We start from the raw sequence: 20,273 nt of genomic DNA on the forward strand, positions 1-20,273 counted from the left end.
CTAAGCACACAGCTAAAATAATGAAGGAGTGGCTTCACAACAACTCTGTGACTGTTCTTGAATGGCCCAGCCAGAGCCCTGACTTAAACCCAATTGAGCATCTCTGGAGAGACCTAAAAATGGCTGTCCACCAACGTTTACCATCCAACCTGACAGAACTGGAGAGGATCTGCAAGGAGGAATGGCAGAGGATCCCCAAATCCAGGTGTGAAAAACTTGTTGCATCTTTCCCAAAGACTCATGGCTGTATTAGATCAAAAGGGTGCTTCTACTAAATACTGAGCAAAGGGTCTGAATACTTAGGACCATGTGATATTTCAGTTTTTCTTTTTTAATAAATCTGCAAAAATGTCAACAATTCTGTGTTTTTCTGTCAATATGGGGTGCTGTGTGTACATTAATGAGGAAAAAAATTAACTTAAATGATTTTAGCAAATGGCTGCAATATAACAAAGAGTGAAAAATTTAAGGGGGTCTGAATACTTTCCGTACCCACTGTATATGGCTAAAAAAAACAACAACATATTAAAGGGGTCCTATTATGCTTTTTCACTTTTTGAATTTTAATCGGTGTGTAGTGTGTATGTTTGGTAGGGATGTAACGATTAACCGCGAGCCGGTTGAAAATCTATTCAAATATGTGACGATTCAAATCGGTTGAGATGCTAAACAAATCACGATTCATTTAGGGGCAGGAGTTTATATGAATGTATGTCTGAACTTACTGTCTTTAGAAAAGTTTAGATGGTATTTTTTCTTTTCATCTTGCCTCAGTATAATGCATATTAAAGTTCATAAGTTCAGTGCTGCTTTGTTTACAGCGGAAACCAATGAAACGCTTTAAGTGAATCTGCATCTCATTCAGCTCCAATGTTTCATGGAGATATTTGTATGCATAGTTTCACAAAACTGAAGTCAAAGTCGAACTTATACAGTCTAATTTAGATTAAAAACTGCTCATGTTGCATGTATGCAGCATCTTTGTTAGGATCGTGATGAAAATGCAGTGGTTGCCTCTAATTTTAAATGGAAAGAGCACAGACAAAGCTTTATTTTGTTTATATGAAGAGATTTCTTTTATTTGTGTTACTTATGTATAATCCCTTTTCAAGAACTACAACGAACGGCTCGTTTGGACTACAGCATTTGTTTTCAGGGTTTTGTGATATCACAAAGCGGCCTATTAGAATATCAATAAAACAATGATAATTTAATAATTTTCCGCCTACGGAAATTCTAATGGTTGGGGGGTGGGGAGGGGCGAGGTTGTGGTTAGAACGCTTGGTTGAGTGCATCAGACAAGACGACGAAGTGCTGCTGTAGCCTCAAGTTTTCGCAAGTTATTACACATGCACCTGAATAGTTATGCATGTAAATATGTGTTACAATTATGAAAACATTTTTATAATAAATTGCTGACAGCACAATACTGGACAATGACGTAATCTGCAGAATTTACACTTCAATTATGAGACTACAGTGTTTCCCATACATTGAGTGCGGGTGTTTTTATATCACTGTATTTCTGAAGGAAACAGACTGTCTTCAGAAAATTGGATGTCATTTTCATTTAATCTTGCATGTAATGTCTGATAAAGCAGTGTTTTTTTGAGTGGAGCGCTGCTTTGTGTACAGCCGTTACCGGGGAAACCTAGATCTCTACCACTCCAACAGCACCTCCTGCTGGCAGAGAATGAGTTTGCATATATATGCCGCCTGGGAAACACTGGACTATGGTATAAATAAATTCAACTGTATAACAGTTTCACTGCAACAATAAAAATAATACATATGCACTTATCTGTACATAGTAAATGCAGTTATTTTTAAGCGGTTGTTGACATCCTGTCTAAAACATGATTTATATAGATTGTGATATATTTTTATTAATATTTATTAAATAAATAAAATAACCTTCAACAATAACGTTACCGCTCTAATATGTCTTGCAATATCCGTGCATGCAAAGGCTCTGCGCGATCCTCTTGCTCAATATTCTCTGGGTCTGAATCCATATACAGTGGGTACGGAAAGTATTCAGACCCCCTTAAATTTTTCACTCTGTTATATTGCAGCCATTTGCTAAAATCATTTAAGTTAATTTTTTTTCCTCAATGTACACACAGCACCCCATATTGACAGAAAAACACAGAATTGTTGACATTTTTGCAGATTTATTAAAAAAGAAAAACTGAAATATCACATGGTCCTAAGTATTCAGACCCTTTGCGGTGACACTCATATATTTAACTCAGGTGCTGTCCATTTCTTCTGATCATCCTTGAGATGGTTCTACACCTTAATTTGAGTCCAGCTGTGTTTGATTATACTGATTGGACTTGATTAGGAAAGCCACACACCTGTCTATATAAGACCTTACAGCTCACAGTGCATGTCAGAGCAAATGAGAATCATGAGGTCAAAGGAACTGCCTGAAGAGCTCAGAGACAGAATTGTGGCAAGGCACAGATCTGGCCAAGGTTAAAAAAAAAAAATTTAAGGGGGTCTGAATACTTTCCATACCCACTGTATATGGCAATACTGACGCCATCCTTAACTAAACAGAGCAGACGGAACTTGCTGCTTTGGCAAGGTCAAAAACACCGTCTAAGCTGTTCACCAATCACAACGTACTGGGACAGCAAACCAATGACATCACATTTAGTTTTTCGGAAGGCGGGCCTTCATCAAACCCGGAACCAATTGAGCCGTTTGTTGCCAGGATGGGGAGAAAGGTATTGTAATAATGTAAATTATGTAAAACTAATGCATTTTTCGAACCACTAAACATGAAAGCATGTTTTAGAACAAATTCAAGACATTGTAAAAGAGCTTAATAGGACCACTTTAATGTCTTATTCTGCAAGACCTTATTCTAAATCCTTAATCCTACCCAATTCTTAAACTTAACAACTACTTTACTAAGTATCAATAATCAGTAATTAGGAGTATATCGAGGGAAAAGTCATAGTTAATAATTAGTTAATAGTGAGAATTGGACTTTAATCTAATGTGGGACTAGAATAATGTATGTAGTTACTTAATTAAAAGAAACGTTTCATGCCTATCCTTGTATCATTAACTTGTCGAGGTTGATATAGGATTTAGAAAGTAATTAGTTAGAAGTAATTAAATACTTTTTGGAGAGAGTCATTTGTACAGTAATCTAATTACACTGTTGAAGATGTAATTAGTAACTAGTAATTAATTACTTTTTTAGAGTAACTTACCCAACAACTTACCCAACACTGGTGTCATGACAGCCATAATTAGGGGATAACTGTATCTCCAACCCCACCCATGAAAATGTGTGTTGTTTTATGTCATTGTATATACAAGTGTGTTTATACAAAATTGGATCATTAAAAATCTTACATGACATCATTTGATTACTTATTTTAAAAGTTTAAGGCTTTATTCATTAGTGAAAAGCCACAATTTTTTGTGCAAACAAATTCAAAGTGAGACCAAATTACTGTACAAAAAAGAAATAAATAAAATACTGTCATAAAATATCAGAATTTTGCTAAATTAAATGTCTGACCTAGATGATGTGATAATTAGTTCAGGCAGCATGACATGGACCAGTTCTGTTTGTTTTAACAAAATATTAATTTGTCAAGTATTACAATATAATTGACAGCCCTAGTTTCATATTATCAGTCACTCAAGGCAGTTTATTTAATGACTGATTTAACATCGATACTGGGGTACCAGAGGCTTGTACTGTACTAAAGCCAAATTTCTGGTATCGATCCAACCCCTAGTGTCTCATGATGATGACATCACCTGTCACGGCAGATCCCTCTCCCACTGAGAGATAATGGCACAGCTATGCTGATCCTGCACTAGATGTGCTGATGAGATTAAACACATGCCGACATATCTAAAAATAGCTGGACTGAGTCAAAGCACACGGCAGCAGGAAACAGCCCGAAAATTCTGCACTAGGGATGTAACGGTATGAACATTTCTTATCACGATTATAGTGACCAAAATGATCACGGTTATCAGTATTATCACAGTATTGTTAAAATGTGCTGGAGATGTTCAAAAAGTACCGACACACAAATCACTTCAAGTTTTATATTTAAAAATCAACAAAAACCAATTGAGCCGTTTGTTGCCAGGATGGGGAGAAAGGTATTGTAATAATGTAAATTATGTAAAACTAATGCATTTTTCGAACCACTAAACATGAAAGCATGTTTTAGAACAAATTCAAGACATTGTAAAAGAGCTTAATAGGACCACTTTAATGTCTTATTCTGCAAGACCTTATTCTAAATCCTTAATCCTACCCAATTCTTAAACTTAACAACTACTTTACTAAGTATCAATAATCAGTAATTAGGAGTATATCGAGGGAAAAGTCATAGTTAATAATTAGTTAATAGTGAGAATTGGACTTTAATCTAATGTGGGACTAGAATAATGTATGTAGTTACTTAATTAAAAGAAACGTTTCATGCCTATCCTTGTATCATTAACTTGTCGAGGTTGATATAGGATTTAGAAAGTAATTAGTTAGAAGTAATTAAATACTTTTTGGAGAGAGTCATTTGTACAGTAATCTAATTACACTGTTGAAGATGTAATTAGTAACTAGTAATTAATTACTTTTTTAGAGTAACTTACCCAACAACTTACCCAACACTGGTGTCATGACAGCCATAATTAGGGGATAACTGTATCTCCAACCCCACCCATGAAAATGTGTGTTGTTTTATGTCATTGTATATACAAGTGTGTTTATACAAAATTGGATCATTAAAAATCTTACATGACATCATTTGATTACTTATTTTAAAAGTTTAAGGCTTTATTCATTAGTGAAAAGCCACAATTTTTTGTGCAAACAAATTCAAAGTGAGACCAAATTACTGTACAAAAAAGAAATAAATAAAATACTGTCATAAAATATCAGAATTTTGCTAAATTAAATGTCTGACCTAGATGATGTGATAATTAGTTCAGGCAGCATGACATGGACCAGTTCTGTTTGTTTTAACAAAATATTAATTTGTCAAGTATTACAATATAATTGACAGCCCTAGTTTCATATTATCAGTCACTCAAGGCAGTTTATTTAATGACTGATTTAACATCGATACTGGGGTACCAGAGGCTTGTACTGTACTAAAGCCAAATTTCTGGTATCGATCCAACCCCTAGTGTCTCATGATGATGACATCACCTGTCACGGCAGATCCCTCTCCCACTGAGAGATAATGGCACAGCTATGCTGATCCTGCACTAGATGTGCTGATGAGATTAAACACATGCCGACATATCTAAAAATAGCTGGACTGAGTCAAAGCACACGGCAGCAGGAAACAGCCCGAAAATTCTGCACTAGGGATGTAACGGTATGAACATTTCTTATCACGATTATAGTGACCAAAATGATCACGGTTATCAGTATTATCACAGTATTGTTAAAATGTGCTGGAGATGTTCAAAAAGTACCGACACACAAATCACTTCAAGTTTTATATTTAAAAATCAACAAACAACAAATAAAATGACTTTTTGTTTGCATAATCACTAAAACAATAACATTACCAATGATGTTCGGATTTTAAATGACAACTTGACTGACAACAGTTTAATAGCATGTTGAAATATCTAATGTAAATGTTCAAATAAAGCTTTGAAAAAGTTTCATAAAAAGGTAAACCTCACATTTCAGCCTTTAAATAAAGAAAAGATATAAGTCAAAATGATAATTGATTAATAAATGATTATATGGATTTTATCTGCTCCATAAATAATTCTAGATAACTTATCTGAATTGTTTAAATGTGTAGAATCCACATAAGCTTGTTTTTCATCAACCGGTGAAAATTTACAGCAGGGCATGCACATGCGGTCCTTTTTTGGCCAGATAGAAACTGCACACAGGCTGAATGTAAATATAAGTCTCCGTAAATCCACTCTCTGACAGCAGGTGGCGCTTAAGGAAAAGCTGAATTAGAGCCGTTTCCCGTAACCTCAGTGGACAAAGCAGTATTGCGATTAAGAACACTTCCTTTAGGTATTACATGGAGCGAAGATGAAAACAAAATGCCATCAAATCGTTTCTGAAGACAGTCAGAACCTTCAGAGGTACATTCATATAATTAATTAATTTATGTATGCATTTGTATAATTCTTTTAAAACCTCCCAGCTTTTCTGCCCTGTTTTTATTCAAAACGAAACTACTCTGCGTGTTGTGCGCACGTGACACTGTTACTTAAAACTGTGCTTTATGCGGGACAGTATTTATTTATCACGAGTTGTTCAAATCTCGGTAATCTAATACGGTTTTAATGATAATTAAAAGTTGAAACGGTAATACTAACCGTGGGGAATTTTATCATGATTTATCGTCAAACTGGTAATCGTTACATCCCTATTCTGCACAATACCGTTTCGCAATATTAAAAACAAGACGGAGAGAGAACATGCACGAAGAAGCATGTTTAAACACACATATACACACACTTACAGTTTGAGAACAGCAGATCGCTTGCCAAGCATCATTTTCACAAAGTCCCTGTAGTTGATGGTGTCGCTGGAACCTCCCGTCACCTCCGAGATCATTTTCTTCATCTCCAGATGAGTCTTTGGCACACCCAACTTCTCCATCATTCGCTTCAAGCCCATCATGTCTGGAAACACAAGCAAACTACTACAAACAAACTCTTACAGCTTGACAAGTAGATCCCTAATAAAGATGGAATCCTGACTAGTTGTTCACCAATGAATTAATCAATTAATGACGTCAGAATTTAGCCTGTATATTTGTTGAAGATCTGGTATTAACACTGTTTAAGGGCTACATAGTGCTGGGTTGTGTTTTAAGTGAGGCATCAAGTTAAAAATAGTCTAACTAAACTAAAAATGTGTCAAGAACCCTACTTTTTGTGTGAGTGTCCCCTAAGAAAAAAAAAGTCTGATTTGGTGTTCATGACACAAAAATTGGCCTAGTTATACAAGGTCTACAACCATAATGCTGACAGAAATGCATTTAAACTTGCAATGTGCCGACATCCTGAAGATAACACCACATACGTGTCATCTATGCTGCGAACCAGCCTCAGGGCTGATACTACTACACCAAGCATACTAACACAGAGTAGAGCTGCACAGCGCTGTCAGTGTTCATTGGTCCACATCATTTGCATTAGTGGAATGATTTTCTCCTCATTGTGTATTCAATTTTTGTGTCCCACATTATACAGTACGCCTCTATCTCATAAAAACATACTTGCTACCACAAACTACACATTTGTTCAAGTCTCCCATGAATCAGCCTCTGAAGTGCCCTTGTTTCTGTGACACACACTTCAGCTGTTTGGATTTACAATCAGGAATAAGGACATATGCCCCTTTCCCCCAACATCTTATTTGGGCAAGCCTTTTTTTTCTTCATAAAAATTCATGCTATACTTTTCTGAATGAAAAATAATTGGAAAATAGTGCCGGATTTCAACTTGTCTATCATGATTTGATTGCACTGATTTAACTATAACTATAAAAATAGATTATTATTATTATTTTATCTGTATTATTATTAACATTATTTATCCCCACCTACATTGTGTTCACGCCAGATGCAAAGTTGTTTTAGATGCAGAGTAAGTTAACACATTTTGATGCGTGGTTTCCTTTTTTTTTTTCTCAAATAACATGCAGTGATCAATTATGCACGGTAAGACCAGACACTTCAGGTTTTTCAATTATTCAGTTAAGACTGACATAACTAGTTTAAGTTTTTTCTTGAAACTGTTGCTCAATTTTTATTTCATGCTGTCTTTGATAATGAAACTGTTCTACAATGCAAGTATTCGTTTTTTCCCCATAGCAACATGAATCTTTTAGACGAGCAATGGTTCTCATTAGAGGGCTTCAGCAAACAGCAGTGGCTGTTGGGGGGCTTAAGATGATGACTTAATGATTTCAAGTAGGATAATCAACTTATCCCCCAACCCCCCCCCCAAACAACAACAAAAAATTGAACCACCCATTAAAAATTACAATTAAATTCATAAGATGTTCTTAATTATTCATAAGGTATGCCTTTGTAGTTTTTTTTCCTCCTATCATGAGTCACTCCTACTCTTTCTACAGCACATGACAATGACCTTTAAGTTGGTTACAGGTGAGTTCTCATGTTTCCCAGCTGTCAAATGTGGTATCACCTACACCGTGAGCATGACAAAAGAGACCTTCCCCAATTACACTCAAAGTCTTAACTACATACATACACACACACACACACACACACACTTACCAATCTCCCCCTGATCATTCAGGTCAAACTCAGCATATTTATCTGTGGATTGGAAAAAAAACAAGTGAGATTTTAATAGTCCAACAAGAACAAATGAAACAATTCACACACAGCCACCAGCAACATCTTGACAGTGGTAGCATCTAGAGGTCAGGCATGTGACAGCTTCGGTTCAGAGGGAAACAACAGAGAGGACATTTGGAAAACCCAGCATTTCTTATTTGAAATGAGGCCTATTTCACAAAGGATGGCTGGCTATATCTGTAAATGAGGACAGCCAGTACCAGATTTGAATCGGTGTCCTATTTGATTTTGCTAGATTATTCTACTATTTCCTCTCTCTCCCCTCCATCTCTCTCATTCAGTGTTGTTTCATTCTCACAATGAAGCTTCTGTTGGAGTGGACGCATTGAGAGTGTAACGGAGTCACCGTGAGAGGAGGCTGATGGGAAGGAGAGGGTTACAATGGCCCCCTATAAACACAAACGCAGCCTGTTCACCCCTGAGCTGAATGAGTGCGTGTGAAACAGACAAGAGAGGTTGTCTGTCAAAAAGCAACGATGCTACCTAAACGTAACTCACAATTTTCACTGACTGAATCACTATCTCGCTAAATGGTTTTCTTTTCTTGGATGGTGATCCCTCTTATTATCAGCTGTATTCTTTCCCTCTTTTCATTTCTGTTTTTAGGGCAGTGGTGTACACACACACTGACATTAGTAGGTCAAACACTGCGGCAAGTGCTCATACTGTATGTGTGTGTGTGTGTGTGAGCGTGCGCTTTCATTTCAACAATGTCGAGAAATCTCAAGGGTTTGGCGCTCCTCCTGTCCCTTCTGCTTTTGACTTCTGTCCTTTCCTTACTTCCATTTTGTTCACTCTGTTTAACAAGAAATCATTGTAACATTCAGAGCCACTTAACCCCTTTAACCCGATCACTGCCTCTTGATAATGACCCACAAACCCAAGCGTACACACTGAGAATGACTGGTAGTAAATAATTCAGTTAAAAGAGGCCCTTGGGTAAAAGTCAACATGAAACATGTCTCACAGTCAGATTTTTATAAATAATCTGATGCATTCCTGACTGACACAGAATATAAAAAAAGGGTAAAAAAATAGAGCAGGACTAGATTGGATTATGAAAAGTGGGCAATACACACCAAAATGGAGACAGCAGATGGAGGGTACACTCTTAAAAATAAAGGTGCTTCACGATGCCATAGAAGAACCTTTTTGTCTAAATGGTTCCATAAAGAACCTTTAACATCTGAAGAACCTTTCTGTTTGACAAAAGGTTCTTTGTGGCGAAAAAAAGTTCTTCAGATTACAAAAAGGTAAGAAAGAGATGGTTCTTTAAAGAACCTTTGACTAAATGGTTCTTTGTGGAACTAAAATGGTTCTTCTATGGCATCGCTTGAAGAACCTTTTGAAGCACCTTTATTTTTAAGAGTGTAGGGGTTGAAAAGTAAGAGGAATTCATAATGTCAGCCAAAAACTAAAGTTGTTTCAGATAAGGAGGATACACCTATTTTAAATGTTTTGGCCAATACAGATAAAATAACTTGTGAATAAAACTTCACACTCTTTTGTCTAAATACTCTAGCATATTCAAGCATGTCTAGTTTCAGAGACAGAGCAAGTTATCACATTTTGATAAAAAGATAACACAGAAAAACTTTTTTTCTTTCTTTTTTTACTTAGAACAACACCAATCAATTGTGCACAATAAAACCAAGAATGTGTGTTAAAAGTCAATACTGACTTCATAGGTCATCTTTTGAGAAGCATTAACATTAGAAAGAGAGGGAGGATGACTTCAGGATTCAGGTGATTGAAGTTGTCATGGGGGTTTTCAAAGAGAAAAGCAAAACCACACTTTAGCTTTGACCAAAAGGCTCAAAGGGCTATTCGTTTACATTCCAGTTGTCCTTTCCCACACACACACAAACCGTTATTTCCCTCTCCCACAAGTAGCACGTGTCCAAAACCCTTAGCGCAAAAACAACAACAAGGGGGCAAGACCAGCACATTCCTGCAAGAGCATATGGAGAAAGCAAGTCCATCACACATGCACAAACACCCACACAAGCTCTCTTAGCATTCATGCCACAAACATGTGCGCATATAAATGCTATGATGGTGTTTAAAATATTTCAACTATCCTTACTTTTTAAAGAATCCAACTTCTCTGGTAAATCCTCTTCATCCCTGTACTTCTGATCTTCCATAAACTCCTACAAACAAGAGAGAGAAACAGAGTTAGCATGATCTCAAACTGGAATAGGCTGGGTGAATGATTATCCCCTCTGTTTGGTTGTGCATGGCAGAAGCCCAGAGCAAGCATGTGTCAAGTATCTTAGAGAGCGGATTCTCCGGCGTGTAGTTTTATTCTCTAGAACAGTTTTGATGCCAAGGACACCCAAATATCCCCTTCCTTGAAAAACACAGACAGCTAGGCTATATATTTTTGTGTACAAAGAGCCATATGATTGGGTTTATTTACCCATATAAATTTTGCACTTTTTAGAGTTGGTAACATGAAATTTGTCGCACTGACCAACAGAAATCTTCTGGGTTTGAAAGTGACTTGTGTGTGAGCTTCATCAGGGCTCGGAAAATCGCTAGCCTGACATCCCGGGGCTATTGTGTTTTCCAGTCGGGCTACCAAAATGTATCCCTGCCATGCCCGATCTTAAATACAAGGGTTCCCGCAAGTCCTTAAAAAGTCTTCAATTTAGTTGTATCAAATTTAAGGCCATAAAAAGTCTTAAATATCTTAAATGGTATAAGAAATGTCAACATTACAATTTCAAGAGGTCTTACATTTGGGGACAGAAAGACGAGAATTGCAATATGGATTAATGTGATGATTAAACTTCAATTTCATTGAATAAATATGAGCTGCATATTTCAAGTCAAAACGCAGCATGGGTGTTTTTATACGAATGTATCTCTGAAGGAAACCGACTGTATTCAGAAAAGTTTCAATGGCATTTTCATTTAATCTTGCCTGTAATGCCTAATAACTAGTCAAACGATTAAATCACATCCAAAATAAGTTTTTGTTTACATAATATATGTGTGTGCGCACGGTGTATGTTTATTATGTATATATACACAAACATGCATGTATATATTTAAGAAAAATATGTTAAATTTATATATATTTAAATATAATATAAATTATATAAATATATACATGTAAATATTTTCAAAATATATACTGTATGTGTGTGCATTTATATATACATATATATATATACACACACACACACACACACATATATATATATATATATATACACAAACACCTTTCTGCTGTTTATGTTCAGACCAATGAACCCAAAAATCTACCCATATTTTTACGCAACAAACACGTAGAGACTGTGACTTCTAAAACGATATATATTTATGTTTTAAATTAACATAAGTTATGGGTTTGACTCATCCCTATTCTTAAAAATGGTTCAAAAGCAGAAATATAATATGATATAATTCAAATCATTTCGGCCTACCAAAATCTGAAGAGTGTCTGCCCAAAGGGCTACCAGGGATTTTGAAATTTTGCAAGCCCTGTTCATACATCGCTGCATTATTGACAATAGCCAACAGCCCTTTTTCGCCCAAGACATTTTGCTAATGTGACTGCACATTTAGTGTTAGTTAGAGGATAAGTATGCTTCATAAATGCAGGCTGCTAGCTAGTGAAGTGTAGTGTGCTAGCTAGTGTGTTATCGGAAAACTGGACAGTGCATAATAAAAAGAGAAACAACACAGGTCAGTAAATTCTAACATCTTTGTTAATGATCTTTGACAAGACTCTGCATGAGGCCCATAAATCAAAGAGAAACACAACACAGGTCAGTAAATTCTAACATCTTTGTTAATGATCTTTGACAAGACTCTGCATGAGGCCCATAAATCAAAGATCCAAATGTGTGATATGAGACTTCACTATCAGTGAAGTATTAAGAGTGTGTGTGCATTTCAGGGAGATCACGCAGTGTGTGTGGGTGTGTTTGTGAGTGGATTTTAATTATGGCTGGTGGGAGATGCTGCTGACTAAGTGAAGGTACGTGCTGTAAAAGCGAACAGCATGTGTGTGTGAGGAGCATCAAGCAACCTTGAACAGTTAAGTATGACTCATCATGACGTCTTCTTGTCTCTCTTTCTCTCTAACCCACACATACTGAGAGAGGGAGTAAAAATAAGTTAGATTCACAAAGTCTGATAAAGTCGTGATACAGTTTTAGAATTAGAAGATAAAAACTACATTGTGAGGATCAGCCCTCTTGAGTCATGCTGAGAGATGAAGAGCACGAGTACTACCTTCCACCTCAGCCAAGTCACGACTACACATCAACATTCTTTCACATCAGAACTCGAAACTGTGAATTTGCTTCATTTGATAAGCACAGCGTTTGCTTTTCACTGGCCTGCAGTATCTCACCGTCACCACTGACAGCTCTTATCAGATTATTATTCATCAACACATCTGACTGACGAAAACACGCAAGAACATGTACATATCATATTACACCCTCAAAATCAAAAGACATTAGCCTTTGTTTTATTGAAAGAAAATTAAGGCTATTTTAGCACCGCTACGATTTTATGCATTATTTTCATAAAAATTCAGCACATTTCCCCTAATTTCGTATTACCATAAGGGACCAACAAAGAAACCATTTTCATTACTGTAGAGCAGAAACATTTTATTTAGTATTAAGCACATAAGACACCATAATTTATTAAATTGAAAAAAAAAATACACTGTCCTTAAAGAGAATAATTATAAAGAAAAAAAGAAATTGCAAATAAAACAAAGGTCAAATGTCTGGATGCATTATGATAAGAATTTGGTGGGAAATGTGCTTAAAATCACATGGAAATAGTGAAAGATCTTTTCATCTGGATTGTGACGCACATTAAACTAAAAAGACGAAAAAAGAAAAGTAGGATGGATACTTAGTGCAATCCATCAGTTGTTGAATGGATGGAGGAAAATCAGATCTGAGGTTGATAGTAACATATTATTGACCCCTTTTTCTGAGATTCACCTCTACACTATGTGCAGGTAAGCACTGCAGATGTCACTACTAGTAGACCAGTACATGACCTGATTTTCTCCTTAGTGTTCATGTGACCAGACCAAGCCGTCACTCCCGCCAGCCGCAGGCCACATGAGAGAGAAAACAGCCACTGAGACTTCGGCTTAAATGCCACTGCTGCCCACTCCTCAATCTCCCTCTCACATAATGGGTCCATTCATGCTGGATCACAGACACCTGTTTCCCGTCTGAGGCCACAGAGACAGCCGGCTGCGGGGGGACACACTGCCTCTTATCACATCAAAGAAGGCTGATCTTAAATATTAGCTTCAAAATAACACTAGTCAAGAAAAAAGCCTCTTGGGATTTTCATAAAAGGTCTTTGTTTGATTGAAACGCCCAAGACGAGGTCACCTCCTTTACGTAAATGTTAAGCATGTCATTTTTTTATTTGAAAATACTTTAAAGTGCCCCTATTATGCCATTTTTAAGGTTGCTAATATTGTTTTATGAGTCTCCTAAAACAGGTTTACATGCATGCAAGGTCAAAAATCACGTTTGTTTTCTCAAAAAATAGATTTAATTTTACCTCATTTCTAAATGATTTGTAAACGACTCGTGCGAAGCAGTTCAAAGAATCAGTCTCTCTAAACCCCTCCTTTCCTTTCACTTTTATGCGTGCTGTGATTGGTCAGATGGCACAGTCCTTTGTGATTGGTCCAGAGTCGTAGAGCGATTGGCTCTGGATTGGTCTACCGCGTACAGGGCGTGTCGGAAATGCCATGACGGAATGACAGCCCTGGAGACTTGTCAATACATAGAAAAGATGGTATCGATTGTACCTTACCAATTTGAGCTGGAGTCTGATGATGAAACGGTTGAACTGGCTGATCAATGGCAAAAGTCTCGACAAGAGACTGATTCGCAAGCACGACTGGAGCATGATGTTTCTCAGTGGTAAGTGTTAACAAGTTTGTGGTAATTATAAGATGTTATAAAACAAATTTACTCTTACAGCGTACTATACAGTGTCTTCTCGACATGATGTTAACAACACGGAAATTTTACTGTTTGTGGTCATAAGTCGGCGACATAGAACCATAGGTGGAGTTTCACTTTTATGTGTGGTGGGGGGGGCACCCACTGGTAGACAAGCCACGAGCACTTTTTTATATGTTCTACATTTCATGTATTTATGTAACATATTCTACATTACAAATAGGCCTACATTTAGAATGAACAATAACTGCTGTATAAAGAGTAAAAAAAAACAAAAAAAACCTTGGCCTACCTAATACAGAAAACCCACCTCTTTTTCCGAATTGCGTAGACCAGTGTTTCCCAACCGGGGTGCTGTCTGTCGAGAGCAGGGGTGCAGTGTAAAAAAATCATTTTTTAATATTTTTAAATTGCTAAAATGTTCAAAAAAGCATCTATTATATAATATCCATTTCTGATGTCGCCAATAATTAGAGATGCACCGAAATTTCGGCTGTCAAAAATTAGTTCACCGCTCAGGTTTCACTTTCACGTAGTGTGACGCTCCGCGTATTATCCCGCTCTATGCGTGTGCGCTCCGCTCAGTCGCTCCACTCGTATACCGCTCATGTGAATCGGAACAGCAAAGTCCACTAAAAAATCAAGCCGACAGGAAACATCGATGTAGTACAGTATTGTTTCTGTCTGCAATAGCCCTACTGTGTTGTAACATGGTGTGGTATATGGGTAACTCTGGTAATGCTGCCCTCTCATTCATTGATCTGCTAACCTCTATGTTATGCTCACATGTTCTGATAATAATAGCTTTCTAGCACTAAACATTATTTGGATAATTGGTAAAAAAAATAAAAATAAAGTTAAATATCTTAACCTTACTGTTATACCTACCTGAAAAACTCAAAAGCAATTTATTTAATTCGAAGGCCTGTCGTTATTTTTTATTTGTGCTATCATTATTAATTTCTTTATTTGTTCTTATTTTATTACTGACTGCTTACTTGTCATTTTTTATTCAATTCAAAGTTTGAAATCAAGCCATCTCGTGCTACTGCACAAAAACTACCCCACTGTAAAATTTAAAAAACACTGAGTGAACAAAAATTTGTGAGATAGCAAGTTATAATGGTAATTAAATAATGTTTACATATGTATAAAAGCCTACATTAAAATCTGTCATATAAACTGGTCTCTTCATTAGAAATTAGCCTACTGATTGCCACCATTGATGGACACATTTTTTGAATAATATTAAAAATATCTGTATGACATTATATTCTGCAGTTCTTCCCTGTTGTACCAAATATCTATACTTTTCAAATTATCATATAGAAGTTAGAAATTCAAATATTGTGACAAAATGAATTTTGTAGGGTGCCACAAAGTTGTTAAAATTTCCAAAGGGTGCCGCGACTAAAAAAAATGTTGGGAAACACTGGCGTAGACCACTATCTTTCTTTCATCTCTTCTGATAAATTTTCAGTCAAATAATTTTCTGTGTGCTAGATCAGAGCTAGAGCCCTGCATTTCAGCCATGGGCCTGACGGGCCCCGACTTTTTTATGCCCCTCGGGACGGGCTTCGGGACAATTTTCACGTCATAGTTCTGTTTTAGGCTTCTCCTTATTTGTATATTTTAGACATCCATCAATTAGTGATGAAAAAAATTGCCACGCTGAGTGTCAAGAGTGGCTCGACGGTTTAGTGTCCCGCAGCAGCAGCATGTATGCCGTCAGCGCAGCTGAACAGTTCTGCATGCAATAGGCTTAAGTTTGCCACAAAGTTTGAATTATTTACTAATAAACTAGTGTTTTCTGAGTTGGTGTTGCAAGGAAGACGTTGCCGATCCTGACTCGCCATCTTCTCATTAAATGCACCTTCAGAGAGAAGTGCATCTTTATGGATTATGATTATAATGAAAGAGTTTTTGTTTTTGATTTGTTTTATTTCGTTAAGTAGTAATTTAAAGCTTTCTATATATATATTTATCATGTCTGTGAGGCATGTATTCCCTGAGTTTCGGTTCATTTTTGTGAAGCGCTCCTGTTGAAGAAGAGACGGCAGAAAGCACATCATGTTTGTTTTCTTTATTTTATAAAAGCACAACGTTTTGTTGATATTGTGAGTGCACACACATACAAGTAGACCCTTTACAGATACGAATGATGTATTACTCTTACCTTTATGAACAAAAATTACGGTGTATCCACTGAAAAAAATGCAAGTGATCGCGCTGGTGCCTCCATGTCCTGCAAAGCGCGCTTCAGCTTGCATTCTCCGCACAAACTATTGGACATAGCGCACATTTTTCTAGGTTTAACATTTAAACATTGTTATATGCTTGAACTGTTTTATATCTATATATTTTAGTCAAGTCGTGATGATTTGAGAATGCTAAATTGATCAAATTCTGAGGCTCACTGTCTGCCGCTGGCCGCTTAACCACAGTTAAGATTAATATGCTTATTATTATAGTACACAGTTGTATGTTGATTCCACTAACTATTGTTTGAGGATCTTGGCTCCTCACAACACACTAACACTGGCTCAGCCAATAGCGTGAGGTTTGGACGGGGCTATCTGTTTGCCCGACCAATGACTGACGGGGAGAGTGTTTGGGGGAATCCTTGAGCGTTTAACGCAGCTGTGGATGACTCATGAGCGGGTTTAACTGGGCTGTCTCTCAAGACCTAATCATCTGTCTACTGAGATAACGATTTTGATCAGTTTTTTAGTTTGCTGCAGCATTAAATAAGAAGAAAATCCTGTCTCCGTAGGCAGCTCGATAGATTTTGAGACACACAGCCCTGCTCTGGATTGTGAAATGATCAGCGGCTTAATGTGGTCGAGCTGTCTAACTAAATTAGGTCATGCTGCTGTAAAATCGAGCTTAACAATTCCGCTGCGGTCCAAAATAACATTTAACAGCTAAGAGACCACAGGGAAGAGTAAAGTAAATTAAAAGCCTCGCTAATATTTACAGACAAAGCGGGAACAACATCAGGGTAAATGGAGGCGGCTCAAGGCCAATGAAATAATCTCGCCTCACCATTCAGACAATAATAATCCATCAGCGTTAGTTCATTTACCTTATTGATTTCCTCCAGTCTCTCCCTCTGCTGTGCTTTGAGTAACCCGAAGGCTTTTCCGCCTGAAAAATGAGGCATAGTGACCGTTACACACCCGTCTGGATGTTTTACACAGGCTGTCTGGTGCACTTTGCAGGCATGAGATAATGACAGTCGGCCGCTAACGGCACACACGCGCGCACAGAACAAAAACAGGCTTCGCGCGGATAACCGTAAATACAGCATCAGTTCACTAAAAACAAACCGTCGACAAACGATATACCTTGTAAATCCAGGTTGGAAGGCATGCTGGGACGGTCGAGAGGTGGTAAAGAAGGAAGAGAGAGGAGAGACACCGGTGTAGGTGACTGCTCGCGTCGGTTATGCGGGAGAGAGGGAATCTCACGCTGCTTGGAGGCGCAGGTCTCCGTGATGCACTCGCTGTAGCTGCTCGCCAGGAATGCAGCTATAAACGCCACCGTGCGGCGAAGAGAGGTAATGCAGGCAGACGTGACTGCAAAGGGAAGCGTTCTGCCAGCCAATGCTCTTTTATGTATAAAGCTAGCTATTTGTAATTTAATAAGCCATATATACGCCTATATAACGCCTTCAGCGTCCCAACCGTGCTCAACTCCACAATGTAGTGACTATTTAGTCAGTTTTGCACATATCATTTTGCATGAACAACTGTTTTTTAACGTACTCCTATCTTATCTTTCTCATCGTTTAATTTTTTAACTTAGAAACATTTCATTTCCTGAAATTTCTGTTGCACCCCTCATTTAGTTAGTTTTGTACATTTCATAGCTATTATATTTCACTGTTGCGATTTAGTTTTTTACTTGTACACTCTTATTAGAATGCATCTTATCGTTCACCATCTTAACATTTAATTTTTAACTCAGCTTAGGCTATCTGTAATTTTATCTCTGCTTTGGATCTGCAAGACATGCCCAACAACGTGCCCCTCAGATGTTACAATGTACCCCACCTACGGGGCATGTTGTCACATTCCACTTCCATTTTTTGAGGGTAAATAAAGAAAAACGTATACACTGTAATTATGAAACAAAGCGACATATTTGTACTAGACAAGTGGAAAATTACTGTGGATAAAAATAAAATATTCTGAACCCCATGTGGATTTACACAAACTGAGAAAGTCAAAAAGTGTTACTTTGTGCCCCGCTCTCCCCTATAGTTTTGTAACTAGAACTGTTAGTGATTACTGATAATATCCAAATATGACAGTTGTTATGACATTCAGGTTTTTGTGATGCAATATGGATGTGTATTATAGTGTGAAGTGTTCAGTCTGGTTGTCTGTTTTTGACAAATTGTTCCCTTTGTATTGAAATAAAAGTTAAGCAAAGTGTCTCTAGTCTTGGGTTCAATGGGGTTAAGAACATTAAAAGTGTACTAGGCTCAGAGAACAGATCAAAAGCTCCGTTTTCACAGGAACCAGCTAATACAATAAGCCATCAAAACTAAAGACAAGCAAACAATGGGCCACGCAGGCATTCATGTTGATAATATATCCCAAATAATGGAACATTTCAGCTATTCATAGCCAATTCCTTTTGTGACTATTATTTATGAACAGATGGATAATAAGCACAAAAATAAATATTTAATATACCATGTTAGATATTAAATAAGTAATAAGTTGCAAGTAAACAGGCTCACAAGTAAACACACACTGATGCTCATAATGCATGATCACACTCTTGAGAACAGCACGACACGATATGTTTATTTGGTCTTGATTTACTCACTTTAAAATCACATTTTTAATTTTCAAACTCATGTGCAAGACATTGTGTACAACAACCAAATGAATTTGAGTAGATGGCTCCCTCAAGTGGCCAAAAGAGACCATATCTTGTCAGGTACTCCCATTAGTTAAGGTTAATGGATGGGAAAATTGCATGTTACTAAAGTACATTGCATGCGAACTTCATACTGTCAGTCTGCACAACATCAATATTTAAGCATAATGTCAATGTGATCATCTTTGGAAGCCCAGTAAAGATCACACTGACATTTTGCTTGAAAACGGAAGATTTCAGTTCAAACTCAAAGTGCCACAGTGTATAAATGTCATCAATTGCATTTTGAATTTTTGTACCAGTAGAGTAAATAAGTAAAGCCACTCTCTATTCACAACAAATGAATGTTTATAAAGAATTTACATTTGAATGTGTCATTAATATGTTCAGTATTGCTTTTATAAGAAGACGAAGCTGAAAGAGGAATGGAGAGGTGGATTTCAGAGGTTTGTTTCCTTTTTTTGTTCTTCAGCTTCCCTTGATTCAGATGTTCCTTTGAGCTACCTTAATGTCTCTCTAAAAGACTAGATAACTGATAGACTTCTTCCTCCTCCCCGGCTTAGTGCCCTTTTTGTGGGCATGTTTTAGGCAAGTTCTGGGTGATGTCTGTCAGACTGTCTCTTTCTTCTCGTATCTCCTGCAGGCTCTGTTCAAGATTTTGCAGCTGTTTCTCTTGATCGTGCGCAGCACTGTGGAGCCTCTGAATCTTTCCGGTGAGAGATGGACTCTCCACAGCACCCTGGAGAACACGAAGACGGGCTGCAGTCTCATTCAGGATGCGATCATAGTTCTCCAGCACCATATTAGCATCTGCTCACATCAATGGGAGAAGAGTATGATTTTGAGAATATTGCTGGAGGAATACTTTTGTTCCATCTTTTGAAAAACACATAAAAATGACCAAAAAAAGAAAACAAAAACAAAAAAGTCCTTGTCCTAGGTATAGTGTTGCAGGGAAAATAAAATAAATAGTGCTGTCAATCGATAAAAAAAATTTATTGCATGGTTTTTTTTCTGAAATTAATCGCGATTAATCCCACCTAACAAC

At 37.1% G+C, this 20,273-nt stretch overlaps 2 protein-coding genes across 2 annotated transcripts in view; both read right to left on the reverse strand.

The window, feature by feature from the left end:
- Positions 1–17,912, reverse strand: part of LOC107596876 (allograft inflammatory factor 1-like) — a 24,494-nt gene extending 6,582 nt beyond the window's left edge. Inside the window, exons 1-5 of the mRNA XM_016287738.1 lie at positions 17,680–17,912; positions 17,418–17,479; positions 10,450–10,516; positions 8,280–8,321; positions 6,492–6,654 (exon numbers count right to left, since the gene is read on the reverse strand). Coding sequence (XP_016143224.1) covers positions 6,492–6,654; positions 8,280–8,321; positions 10,450–10,516; positions 17,418–17,479; positions 17,680–17,704 — 359 coding nt within the window. The 5' untranslated portion in view covers positions 17,705–17,912. The remainder of the gene's footprint in view (positions 1–6,491; positions 6,655–8,279; positions 8,322–10,449; positions 10,517–17,417; positions 17,480–17,679) is intronic.
- A 1,213-nt stretch (positions 17,913–19,125) lies between these two features.
- The window catches only part of lamc3 (laminin, gamma 3), a 96,767-nt gene continuing 95,619 nt past the window's right edge, over positions 19,126–20,273 (reverse strand). The window contains exon 28 of the mRNA XM_016287748.1: positions 19,126–20,035. Coding sequence (XP_016143234.1) covers positions 19,785–20,035 — 251 coding nt within the window. The 3' untranslated portion in view covers positions 19,126–19,784. The remainder of the gene's footprint in view (positions 20,036–20,273) is intronic.

Source organism: Sinocyclocheilus grahami, unplaced genomic scaffold (genome assembly GCF_001515645.1).
Source record: "Sinocyclocheilus grahami isolate Dianchi unplaced genomic scaffold, SAMN03320097.WGS_v1.1 scaffold12.1, whole genome shotgun sequence".
Taxonomy (NCBI): Eukaryota; Metazoa; Chordata; class Actinopteri; order Cypriniformes; family Cyprinidae; genus Sinocyclocheilus; species Sinocyclocheilus grahami.